At 37.8% G+C, this 13970-nt stretch overlaps 1 protein-coding gene across 1 annotated transcript in view; it reads left to right on the top strand.

The window, feature by feature from the left end:
• ATG10 (autophagy related 10) overlaps nucleotides 1-13970 on the top strand; it is a 145127-nt gene that overhangs the window by 50242 nt on the left and 80915 nt on the right. Inside the window, exon 3 of the mRNA XM_024755710.1 lies at nucleotides 8064-8171. Within this exon, the coding sequence (XP_024611478.1) occupies nucleotides 8064-8171 (108 nt within the window). The remainder of the gene's footprint in view (nucleotides 1-8063; nucleotides 8172-13970) is intronic.

The following is a 13970-nucleotide window of genomic DNA, read 5'->3' on the forward strand; positions in this document are numbered from 1 at the left end:
GCTGTGAAAAATGAGGAATTTAGAGTACTTATACTATATCCCACATTCCTTTCTGTTCCTCCTTCTGATTTTTAAATTAATTATATTATTATTTTTACATCATCAAGATTTATAATATTTAGATTCTATTCAGTAACTGTAATTAGTCCTCTGTGCTTTGTTTATAGGTTGATTAGAACTTTAAACCTAATAAGAGTCTGTAATGAGTATGCTAATGTAAACAAGAGTAACTGCTGAACTAAGTATTGTAAGAGAAGGCCGTATAACCCTCTGACACATGGCTGCCTTAGAGAGAATATTTCAAGTTAAAATCCCACAGATTCTCTTTTAGTTTCATACCATGACCATACTAAGAAAAAGCTCTTTTAAACTGGGCAGAGCCAGAGAACCTCCAATTAAGGACCAATGGTCACCATGTTTTGTGGTTTAATTCCCAGGTAGTGAACCAATGTGTTCAGTAGTCATTCACACCTTAGGTCACACAGATAAAGGCAATAATCATAACGGGTTATGCTGTGCAAATGGTGAAACAAGGGGGTATGGGCCTCTGTTGGATGCGACCACACATCCAGAAGAAGATTTAATTCTTTCCCAGAAGGACAGCTGCTGCTCCCTCAGCTGGAATTTATTATTATCTGAGGTGTATCTCCAACCCTCTCCCCCAGAAAGTATGGAGAAGGTATTGATGGACTATTCAATAAATGGCTGTGTCATGTTTAATAAACTCCAAAATACTACAAGACCAAGGAGAAGACCAAGGTCTTTTTCAAAGGTGAAATATGTTATATACCTACTTTTACTTTTGGGTTTTTGGTTTCTTTTGAATTTTTGCCTGAGTCAAAGGCTGGCAGTTACCCATGAATCATTTTGACTGGATCTGGTCACTCTTGATACTGACTCAGAGGCATCAGAGTCAGCCATGGTCAACATCCACACACATATTGGGAAGGTGTAGCAGTATCGGTTAGTGAGATTGGGTGGGGGTTGGGGCACGAGGAGACGTTTTAATATATTCAAAATTGTGTTCTGGAGGATCTCTAAATCCTTAACAGTTACCTTCATACACCATCTAACTTTCAGGCTTTAACAAAAATGAACAGATATTAGTTTAGTGTCTGACTTACCCAGTGTAAGCTTTGCTTTTCAGCAGCAGTTTTTCTTTTTTTTTTTTTTGACCCCAAGATTAATTAGCTCTGGGCAGTTACTGGTAGTATTGGTTTGATCTCTTACAGAGGAAAGAACAACCACTTGAGATCTGTGGCTTAGGTTTGGCCTGTCCCTCAGGGTTCCATTGGCCTTGAAGGTCCTGTTGTTTGTTCAGTGCCAGCAGTGACGTAGAAACTTCCTCTTGTCTTAATTCCTCCCCAGTGGCCTTGACAAGCCCTTCCTGCAGCTGATCATTATGGGCAGTTAACTTGAGTTTATATCCTATATGCAATCCTTTATTCCAAAGCAGGGTTGAGGCTCTTAGATAACCACCTAATTTTTTAGACAGCAGTGTTTTTCTAGAGTAGATTGTTAAAAGCTTATTAAAATTCAGCTACAAGAGCCCCATAGTTATTTGAGTAGCTCGATTCCAGCAGGCATAACATAACTGTCTGAGTGGCATAGCTTTTGACAGCTTGTAGGAAAGCAGACCTAAACATGTTCTATTAGGAAATCCTTAGTATGCAGTCAGTACTACACTAGAAAACTTGCTTGTCTCTCTAGGATTCTATAAGGCCTCCAGAACATTTTCTCCTGAAAAGTTCAAGTTGGAATCCATTGCAGCATTGCGCTGGCCTGGAGGTATATGTTCAAAAGGCAATCAATGAAGTATTTGTTTAACATGAAGTGTTTTTTGTATATAGGCACAAAAGGGTTTGTACACTAAAAAAGTAAGTTTCCTTCCTAACCTTCCCACCCTCCTTACCCAACCTCAGAGGTCATTACTCATACCAGTGTCTTGGGTGTCCTTTCAGATATCTTCAATGTACACAAGCATATGTGTTTATATTTAAACAAATGGTAGGATAATATACATACATACATGTGTTCTGCATATTTTTTACTTAATGATCTATTTTGGTTATTATTCCATATGAATACTTACAGTCACTTTTTTATGACTGCATAGCATTCTGTTATTTGGATATACTATAATTTATTTAACCAATCCTCACCTATGGGCATTTAGGTTATTTCCAATACTGTGCTATTAAAACAATACTTTAATACATATCATTGCATGAATTTTACTTTCTACATGTGCAATTGTATCTGTACGATAAATTCCTAGAAGTAGCATTTCTGGATGGAAGGTATGTGCATTTTAAGTTTAGATAGTTATTGTCAACTTGCTCTACAGGGAGGTTATACTAATTTAAACTACCCTGCCCTTGGCAATGTATGAGAGCGCCTGCCTGTTTTATCCACATCTTTGCCTACAGAGTGTATTTCACTTTGGCTTTCTGATCTTTGCCAATCTGATAGGTAAAAAATGGTATCACATAGTTTTAATTTGCATTTTTCTTATGGGTAACATTGAACATATTTTTATATGATTAAAATCCATGTATACTTCCTGTTTAGTGAACTATCTATTTATATCATTTGCTTATTTTTCTATTGGGCTGTTCCTCTTATTGGTTTGTGAGAACTATTAATATACTGAGGAAATTAAAGCTATTTATATATTGAAAAAATTAGTCCTATTCTATGATTTGAGCTACAGATCTTTTTTTCACATTTTAATATTTGCCTTTTGACTTTATGGTGTTTAGAATTTTTTCCATGCAGTAGAGTTTATCATTATTTTACATGACTTTACATGACTTTTATTTACTTTTTAAATATCCTTTAAAAGCTTTTAGGGAATTCCTTGGTAGTCCAGTGGTTAAGACTGTGCTTCCACTGCAGGGGGCACGGGTTTGATCCCTGGTCGGGGAAATAAGATGCTGCAAGCCTCGCAGCCAAAAATAAAAAATAAAAAAATAAAAAAAAATAGATAGGGCTTCCCTGGTGGCGCAGTGGTTGAGAGCCCGCCTGCCGATGCAGGGGACGCGGGTTCGTGCCCCAGTCCGGGAAGATCCCACATGCCGCGGAGCGGCTGTGCCCGTGAGCCATGGCCCCTGAGCTTGTGCGTCCGGAGCCTGTGATCCGCAACGGGAGAGACCACAGCAGTAAGAGGCCCGCGTACCGCAAAATAAATAAATAAATAGATAGATAGATAAAAGAGTTTATAATCTTCCAGTGTTTTCATTGTGAACACATATATGGTATTGTTTTCCTCATTTAAATCTTTATTCCTTGTTTTGGCATAAGGTGAAGGGCATTCCATCTAGATGACCTGAGGAGTTTTGACCGTGAGGATGTGTTCTCTTTTTATTAGTGGTGTCTGGGTTACATACAGCACCTGCATTTCCTATTAGTTTCTCTTCTACAGTGACATTGTGGAGCAACCTGCTTTGTGGCAGTGGGCAGCAGGGAGTCCTGATGGCAGAAGTGTAGTTGGACATGGGAAGGTTTTAAGTTATGAGATTACTGGCTGTTACAGATGACCAGGTCAAGGCTGGGCAAGTTGCCAGAGAGTAGGGTTTGAGGTGGTAGTGAAGACCATATAAAAAGCAGTCTCAGCACAGTCGAAGCTCCAAGATGAGCATCCACAGAGGCAAGTTTAGTATATGGAGTGCTCCGAGTGAGCCCTGGAATTCCTGAAAGTTGGGAGCTGTTTGTGGCCTTTTCTGCAGAGGCAGCTGCAGAGTCTGTGGCTGGCTCTGTTCTCAGAGTTCAGAAGGGGACTCCAGTGAATTTAGTGCAGTGGTTCTCTACCCTGGCTTTTCATTAGAGGCTACTGGGAAGATTCTTACTTCACCAGTCTGAGGGTGGACCCCAGCAACAGCATTTTGAAAACTCCTCAGATGATTCAGATGTGCAGCTAGGGCTGAGAACCACTGTTTAATGCAGTCAGTTTGCTGTCCCTCAGGGATTGCAGTGCTCCCTGCCTCAGTGCTTCCAAATGTGCACACAAATCACCTGGGATCCTGTTAAATACAGATTCCAATTCAGAAGGTCTGAAGTGGGACTTGCGATTCTACATGTCTAACAAGCTCCCAGGTGACCCTGAGGCTGCTGGTCCCCAGACCACACTTTGAGTGGCTTGAGCTTTTTATTCCATGTGCAGAGCCTGGCGTATACCAGTCCGCGAGCATCAGTAAAGATCTTTCTGCCATGATCCTGCTCTCTGGCAGAACTCGCTTAGTGTAGTAGAAAGAACACAGGCCAAGAGGCTTGCCTTCTACTTCTAGCTCTGCCCCTAATTAGCTGTAAGACAAGTCTCTTAAAAGTGCTTCAGTCCTTCACCTTCTTATCGCTAAAGCAGGAGGGTTGAACTGGGTAAGCTGTAAGGTTCCTTTTGTTCCACCTCCTCCCATGCAGGTCTGGGGTGTTTTCAGACTCTGTGGGGATGAGGTCTTTATGTGGAGGTCAGTCTAGACTCTACAGTAAGGACCCTGGCTTCCCTTTGCAGGCTTTCTTTCTCTAGGGATGGGGCCTAGATCCTGATCTTAGAATCAACTGGAGGAAGTAAAACTAATCAATGTTAAAAAATTAAAGGAGGTTAATGTTAAATTGTAAGTACAAAAAGAATGCAGGGAAGCTAGAGCGGAACATCCACTGGAATTTTCAGGGGGAGGTTTGAGTTCAACTTTGTTTACTGGCCTTGATTGACTGTAGTGCCAGTTCAGAGGGCAGTTTTCATACCTTTATGTTTGTTGTCTCTAAAAAAGCATCCTTCAACAGCGAAGAATAAAATATTTTCTGCCTTAAATTAAAATGATGTGGGAGAAAGGCCTACTTATGTGGAAGTAAATGTTTGAAATGCTATAAAACTCTCCTTTTTCTATATTTAATTTTTCAAGGCTAATCTTGACTATTAAGAGGTTGATAGTGAAAAGAAAATCACCATGACCAAATATAGGCTGAGTCAAAAACTCTTTTGCACCTCCCTATAGACACTAATAAATAGTATCAGAAATTGCCTAAAACAGAGATTTAAATTGCTTAAATTATAAATAATACTGAAAATAATGTCTCTATCTTAAAAGATACCAGATAATTTATTTAGATTTTATAACATAGGTATACAGGAATTTCTGACTCACCTCTTTGTTGTCAAAGGAGGTGTATTTTGCATTGTAATTAGAGTTTTACTAAATTGTAGCTTCCCTTAGGAAGAGGTTGTATGACCAGCACTCAGGTATAGAAAATATGAAATAGAACGTTTATCCTCATTTGATGAATTATACTCAGTACACACAGTTTAGTTCTGACTTTTCTCTGAGTATCCTATGATTTTTTTTCTCTGTTGCTAGATTATTTTTATTAAAAAAATTTTTTTTTTTGCGGTACGTGGGCCTCTCACTGTTGTGGCCTCTCCTGTTGCGGAGCACAGGCTGCGGACGCGCAGGCTCAGCGGCCATGGCTCACGGGCCCAGCCGCTCCGCGGCATGTGGGATCTTCCCGGACCGGGGCACGAACCCGCGTCCCCTGCATCGGCAGGCAGACTCTCAACCACTGCGCCACCAGGGAAGCCCTGAAAACATCTTTATTAATAGATGATACAAATATTATAATTATAAAATCAAAAATAGTCTATAAACAAACTTAGCAAAGTTGCTGGCTACAAAGTCGCTAGATTATTTTTAAATTGCAGACGGTGAGTACTTTTTCTCAGAAACACATACTATTATGGTTTTATTGTATTTGGTAAATCTTTTATATAATCAGGTATTGATTATCATAATGAGAGTGATGATACAATACAGTAGAAAGTCTCGTTTTAGACTACGAAATGCAATATAGGTCACTTTATAAAAAGATTATTTTGGTTACAAGTGACAGAAAATCCAACTTAAGTTGGGTGAAGCAAAGAAGGGACTTTTGGGGTCCATGTAATTGAAAAATTTGAGGGTAGAGCTAGCTTCAGGTGTGATTGGTATAAATAGTGTAATCAGGATCTGGTCTCTGCATATTATGGCCTTGCTTTCCTCTACATTGGCTTTATTCTCAGGTTCCATTTAATCACATGATGGCTGCCAACACCGCCAGGGTTTTATCTTTCTGGTTCAAATCTAGTAGAAAAGAGAATAGCTTTCACTAGAATTTAAAACAATAATTCCATCTACAAAATGTAGAACTTTAGTGAAATAATAAAAGATGATAGTATTCGATGCCTAATAGCTTACTTTACAGGCAGGAAGGATATTCAAAATATTTAACAACCTATGGTAGTGGCATCAACCAGTCTGAATGAGTTGGCTGCAGTCAATCAGAACTAGTGTTGATCATGACCAAACAGCAGGGCGGCCCCTGTGTGAGTCCTGGCGGGATGACAGCCTAACTAACTGGGAGGTATTAAAAAGGTGCCACCAGATTTCTCAGAAAATATAGTTTCTGTATTAGTTTCCTAGGGCTGCCATAACAATGTACCACAAACTGCGTGGCTTAAAACACAGAAATTTATTCTCTCACAGTTCTGGAAGTTGGAAGTTGGAAATCAGGGTGTCAGCAGGGCCATGCTCCCTCCAAAGTCTCTAGAGAAGAATCTTCCTGTGCCTTTTCTAGCTTCTGGGTAGTTGATGGCAATCCTTGGCATTCTTTGGCTTGTAGTAGCCAAATTTCCCTCTTCTTATAACTACACCAGTCATATTGGATTTAGGGTCTAGTCTATTCCAGTATGATCTCATATTAACTTGATTACATCTGCACAGACCCTATTTCCAAATAAGGTCACCAACAAAGTTCCCGGTGGACATGAAATTTGGGAGGATACAATCAACCCAGGATAGTTACCTAATATCAAATGCTCTTACATAGTTGTCATGACACAAATTTTAAAAAATACTCAGTATTAAAAAAAAAATACTCAGTATTAAATAGCTCACAAACACTCTAAAATTGTCTTATTTTATAGTTAAAAACTGGATATTTTAATCTTAGTAAAAGTATTTAAGTAAATTATGAATTTTTTAGTTTGGATGCTATTTTGTATTTTTTTTTTTACTACGTCAAATTAAGTAACCATGTTTTTCTTAATTATAATTATTTTAATTCTGTTAAAATATGAATGTTAGTGTGACATTTTGGTGGAGAATTAATAATATTCATTGATATGTGAGTATGTTTGTGCATGACAAGTTATTACATTTTTACACAACTTCATTAAGTTCAAACAAGTTTTGCCTTAAAAAAAATGAAACTTACCACAATTAGATGAACATTATCCATTAGTGTATTTAACAGCAAGTATAAAAAACAGAAGAGAAATGCAACTGGTGAAGGGCTTCGAAATCATATCTTACAACAAACATTTGAAAATGGTGGTAATTGTCTTCAACTCTTTGAATAATGGCTCTGTGGAAAAGAGTTTAGACTCCAGAGGGCAGAACTAGAACCAGTGAATTAAGGTTAAAGGGAAATATTTTAGTGCAATGTAGAACTAAACTTTCTCAATGAACAATGTGTCATATGCCAAAATGGAGGTGGTAGTCATGTAAGGGAGTGAAGTGCAGGTTCCTGGAAGTGCTTAGGAAGGTGCTGAATGATTACCTCTCTGGGACCTTTTAATGGAGATCTTCCCTTGAACAAGAAATTGAAATAGAGGGTCCCTTCTAGCTTCAAGATGCATGTCCTCCTAAAATTTCTATTTCTGTATATGCCATGAACATCAGTATTAATTATGTGACAAGATATTTCTATAAGTTTAGATATTTTTAAACAGCTGCCAACCCATTGTGTTCTATGAATTCTATGCTTTGAAATGCTTGGGGAATAAAAGGGATTTAATCTAAGAGAAGAGGAAACATCATTAATAGGTATGAAAAGTAGGGGATTAAAATTTCTATTTATTGAGTACCTACTATGTACAGGGGTATTGGATGAGTTTCTTTATCCATATTATCTCATTTAATATACTTAGTTTTTCATTGCTCGGTTTGGAACTTACGAGATGCTGTAGATCTTAGAATGATGAGTTCTTACAATAATTGGCATTTTCTTATGTATTGTTTGGTGATGGAACACAGGACTGTTCTGATGGCTACATGTGCAAAACACAGTTTCAAATTAAAAATGGGACTGCAGTGTCACATCGAGGAACATCTGCCCGTGTACAAACATGTCTTCCCATGGAGGTGAGTGATTTAACATGTCATGTTTTTCTTTTCAGTCTTTGTAAAGTATAAAGTAAAAATTTAAATCTGATAAATAATATATTTTAAAAATTAACTGCTATCAGATCCTGGACCTGCTGTAGAAGTGAACAGCATTTGTAGGAGGTTATTTTCTATAATATTGAGAGCAGGAACTGTGGTAAAGTTAAGATTCACTCCGGATCTATACAGATTGTAGTAAGCCTTCACCCTTTTGCTTTCTCTTGCATCTAAAGACCACAGATGCCTTCCGTTGCCTGTTGATTTTTTCCCAGTAAAATCCCACCAGGATAATACAGGCCTATACCTCAGCTGCTTAATACATGGATGGAGATCTCTTTACCTAGTCTGCCTTTAATTTTTCTCCTATGTCCTTTAAAATATGCTGGATCTGGGTCTCATTCGTTAGGCAACTTTAACCTTGACTTGAAAATCTTGCTAAATTAAAATTTAATAAGGTGCTAATAACGGCTTAATGGTTTTCTGGGATATTTTCAATTTTCTTTTTATCAAAATGCAAATAGCCTTATTGTACTTTATATTGTTAATAAAGTTTTTTATATATCTATTGTAAAAATAAACAGTAGAGAAATATATTAAAAGAGTAAAAAAACTCCCATATGTCCTTCAACTGGAGGTAACCACTATTAATATTTTAGTAAGTATCCTTATACATATTTCTGTCATACACACACATACATACTTGTGTTCTGCAATGAACAAGCATAGCATGGATATCTTTTCATGTCAGTAGATGTAGATATCCATAGTTCTTTTTTAACATCTCCATTGCATTCCATCCTATGGATGCACCATAATTATGTGGAACCCATATTGAAGTAAAATACTTGAATTTTAAAATTGAGGGGCTTCCCTGGTGGCGCAGTGGTTGAGAGTCCGCCTGCCGATGCAGGGGACACGGATTCGTGCCCCAGTCCAGGAAGATCCCGCATGCTGCGGAGCAGCTGAGCCCGTGAGTCATGGCCGCTGAGCCTGCGCGTCCGGAGCCTGTGCTCTGCAACAGGAGAGGCCACAACAGTGAGAGGCCTGCGTACCGCAAAAAAAAAAAAAAAGAAAATTGAATTGGTGGGAATCTAATTGCTTTAACATAAAGAAAGAACTCTAATGCTTAGAATTCTGAGTATCCTGGTAAAATGGGAAAGGAGACTTTTTTGTGAAGGAAGAGTCCTTTCTTAGGACCTGTTAAATCAGTCCCCTTTGACAGTCCAGCACTAACCCCCTCTGCCTGTGTATGATGCTGGCCTGGAAGTAACTCTCGCCTGTACAGTTTAGTTTGCAAGTTATTCCTGAGGGTAGGTAATAAGGTAAGTGCCCCCGAGTAGGTGTTCAAATCTTGATTACTGTTTCCTGGTTCAAGTAACCAACATCCTATCTGAAGCCAAGCATGTTGGGAAGCTTTTCAGTTCATTATATATTAGCTTTAAAAAATGCACATGGAGATGATGATTTAAGAGATAAATTACTAGTTTTTGCCTAACAAGTTGTCAGACATTTGAAAAGCACTAAAAAGTGGTGTTGACAGTGTGAGGGAACTGACACTTTCTGGTTGATGTTTTAACTTTACAAAGTTTGAAGATGTGCACATACTATGAACAGTCTATTCCAATTCTAGGAATTTAGCTTCATAAAATATATTTTTTCAACATTTTTTATTTTCAACATTTCCCAACAAATTTCAAACACATATGAAAAAGTTGAAAGAATTTTGCAGTGAACATCCATGTACTCATCACCTGGATTCTACCATTAACATTTTGCTGTGCTTGCTGTATTACATATCCATCCCTGATTCATGTATCAATACATCTTTTTTGATGCAGTACTTTTACATCAAAGTAAATTGCAGACAAATACTTATAAAATAATCAGAAATGTACACAAAGTTTTACATGCAAGTATGTTCATTTTACCGTTATTTATAATAGGAAAAATAGAAACTAAAATGTTCAACAGCAGTGGATTAGTTACTTACAGCACATCTTTGTGATGGAGTTTGTGATTCAGTAGGTTTGGACTGGGGCCTGAGAATTTGCAATTCTAAGTTCCCATGTTATGCTGATGCTGCTGGTACAGGGACCATCACACTTTGAGAAACCACTGCAGTACTTTATAATACAATTCTTAGCATATTTGAGATGGTGTACAGCTGAGATGGTTAGCTAATATGATGTATGGTAGAGTTGATATTGCAATAATCTTGATGAGATAAAAAATGTCTTAGGTTGAGCCTGATATGGAGATTCCTGTTAAAGTGACTTATTAGGGATGTGTTCTTAGGAGAAAAAGAGTGCCAGAAGCAGGACAGAACAAGGGATAAAAGCTAAGGAAGATTGTGGTCTCACTAGAGACTAACTTTAGTCTCATCTCCTTGAAGCTCTGGAGTACAGATACCCAGAATTAGTCCTACTTTGTGTCCTTGAGGCTGACCTTTTGTACTCTGTAAGTTATTGGTTTGTCAGTCAGTCACTGGCTGACGTAGAGATAGACATAGCTTCCCAAGCAAGATGGCTCCAGTATTACTGAGAAATTCTTCAGAGAAGGGGGCTGATGTGTGTTATCAGCCAACAATTACACCGGCCTTAAGGGGACCTGGGTAGGGCACCAACAGCGTCTACTACCAAAGGGTAATCTGAAGCCAACAAAATGGCAGCTGTAGGGAAATTTATGTATAAGGTCTGCATTGACATGACGGAAATTTGTTTGAGGAAGAGCGAGTGATTTTAGTTGACCATAAGCTCAAGATAAGTGAAAAGAATGCCATGGATGCTAGAGAAAATAACTGGAACCTAAGCTACACTAATGAAAGCATTTATAAATGGATTCCAAATATTGACTGGGGACCCCTGGAGGGTCCCTGAAAGAGGGGCCCCGGGAGGGACCCCTTTCAAGGGGTCCACAAGGTCAAAACTATTTAACAATATTAAAGTATTATTTACATTTTTACTTCCATTCTCCCCGAGTTTTCCAGAGGCTACCTATGTGTGATATTGCAACAGAATGAATACAGAAATAGTTATAGGAATCCAGTTGTCTTTAATTGAGTCAGACATTAAAAATATTTGCAAAATGTAAAACAATACTGCTTTACTTACTCATTTATGTTATTTTAGAAAACATTTATTTTTCATAGAAATTTGCTGTTATATTGCTATGTATTTTTAAAGTGAATTAACAAATTTTTTTAAAAATTCAATTTTAACTTCTAATATAGTAAATATCCATATATATAACTCTCAAACAAAAGTTCCTTGGAATCCTCACTGAATTTTAAAAGTATAAAGGAGTATTGAGACCAGAAAGTTTAAAAATCAACTGATCTAAAGGAAATATTACATTATTACATGTGAAAAGCAACATTGATAGCTAGAATGCATAATGAATGAATACATAAATAATAGCTGAAAATAAATCATAAGTAGGGTTTATCCAATCAAAGAAGCATGCCATGGGTGGGCTTGAAAATATATTATTATGAGGACTATTTGGGAGCTCTGAAGACCTAGGAAGGTTAGTTGTCTTAAGATATCTAGAAGGCTTTCCTGTGGAAGACAGAGTAGACTCATTTTGTTTCTGAGGATAGAATTAGTTTGTGTCTGGAAATTATTCTAGACAAGTCTCTCTACTGTCTAGAGTTGCCTACAGTGAAATTGGTCAACTTGCGAAGTTGTGAGTTCCCTTCCCTTTCATGGAGATGTTCAGCCACAGAGTAGATAACCCTTTCTCCATAACAGTAGTCACTGATGGAAATGTTCAGATGCTTAAAGCACCAGGCAGATGATGAGTGAGTGAAGTGGGGTGATGGGAAGTGGTGGGAGCTGTGGAGAAGTGGAGAGGGAATGGCTCATCCAAAGGGGTAGTAGAAATGCAGCTCCAGGTGGGTTTAATTGAAAAACAAACAAACTGCAGGCCAAATAAACTATGTGTATGTGTTCAAATGGTCCTTAGGCCACCAGTTTATAACCTAGCCTCTAATATTATAGAAAGGAGTCCTGCATTGTGTAGAAGACTGAGCCAGGGGACCTCTGAATTCTCTTTAGAATTTAAAGCCTGATCCATATCTGTATATCACATTTCCTATTTATTTGAAAGAATGCCTCTACTAATAGTTGCTTTAAAAAGATTTTTTAAAAAATTGGCCATGTATGAAGTGCGAAGTCAACTCACTTCTTTGTTCTAACCAGAACCGGCAGTCTTGACTGTAGAAGGGTAGCTGGATTCATGATTTTTATGCCTGTGAGTTTAAACCTTTAATAAACAGGATTTTAAAAATCAAAGTGAAATATAATGGAACATATAAGTGAAGTAATTTGTGAAAATCATAAACTATGTCTTTTTTGAATTTTTAAAATATAATTTAAAATGATACTTGAAAGAGTGAGATGATATTCAGAAATCTACTAAATATATTGGGGTAACTTAGTTCTGGTTTTGGGGAGCAGGAGTTCTTATAGGTTAATCATTAGATAAGACATTTATTGTTGAGAGTAGTTTATATGATTTGCTTGTGACATTTCTGAGTTTGTGAAATAACAAGACTGTGGCAATTTTTGAACAAGATCTTTTCTTTGGAAAAGAAAAGAAAATGAGGCAAAGAGAAATTCATTGCCTCAATTTAAAATCTTATAAATGTAAGTGAATATTTTCAACAGGAGCCAACATAATCAACACTGGTTCTTGAATATCTTATTATATGTAACACTAATTTCTTTTTTTTTTAATTTTTATTTATTTATTTATTTATTTATGGCTGTGTTGGGTCTTCGTTGCTGCACACGGGCTTTCTCTAGTTGTGGCAAGCAGGGACTACTCTGTTGTGGTGCATGGGCTTCTCACTGCAGTGGCTTCTCTTGTTGCGGAGTACAGGCTCTAGGCACACGGGCTTCAGTAGTTGTGGCATGCAGGCTCAGTAATTGTGGCTCATTGGCTCTAGAGTGCAGGCTCAGTAGTTGTGGCACATGGGCTTCGTTGCTCTGCGGCATGTGGGATCTTCCCCGACCACGGCTCAAACCCGTGTCTCCTGCATTGGCAGGCGGAGTCTTAATCACTGTGACACCAGGGTTAGTCCGTAACACTAATTTCTATAAATGGATGTTGGTGCTAATACTTCACTTTATCAACTTAGGACTTTTTGGATTTAACTGAAGACTTTTCTTAGAGAAATTAAGATATCATTTAACACTAGTGAAAAACATGATTTAACATGTTAAATGCTTTAACAAATATGAGCTTATTGTGGAAAGTCTTATAAAGCCTTATTTACATAAATAAAACAATAGTTTGAGAATGGAAGTGGGAGCAAAGGCTCTATATTCATGTTAGACAATTTTTTGAGGAAAATTAGTCATTAACCTTTAAAACTCATGTGAATATTATTGCAAAATAATTACTAAACTTTAAAAATATTTTGTGGGCTTCCCTGGTGGCACAGTGGTTGAGAACCCACCTGCCAATGCAGGGAACACGGTTTTGAGCCCTGTTCCGGCAAGATCCCCCATGCCACGGAGCAGCTAAGCCCGTGTACCACAGCTACTGAGCCTGCGCTCTAGATCCTGTGAGCCACAACTACTGAGCCCACGTGCCTAGAGCCCGTGCTCCACAACAAGAGAAGCTACCGCAATGAGAAGCCTGTGTACCTCAATGAAGAGTAGCCCACACTCGCCACAACTGGTGAAAAGCCCACGTGCAGCAAAAAGATCTAATGCAGCCAAAAATAAATAAATAAGTAAATTTAAAAAATGTATTTTGTAAGGTTCTAAATTA

This window comes from Neophocaena asiaeorientalis, unplaced genomic scaffold (assembly GCF_003031525.2).
Source record: "Neophocaena asiaeorientalis asiaeorientalis breed wild unplaced genomic scaffold, Neophocaena_asiaeorientalis_V1.1 scaffold37, whole genome shotgun sequence".
Taxonomy (NCBI): Eukaryota; Metazoa; Chordata; class Mammalia; order Artiodactyla; family Phocoenidae; genus Neophocaena; species Neophocaena asiaeorientalis.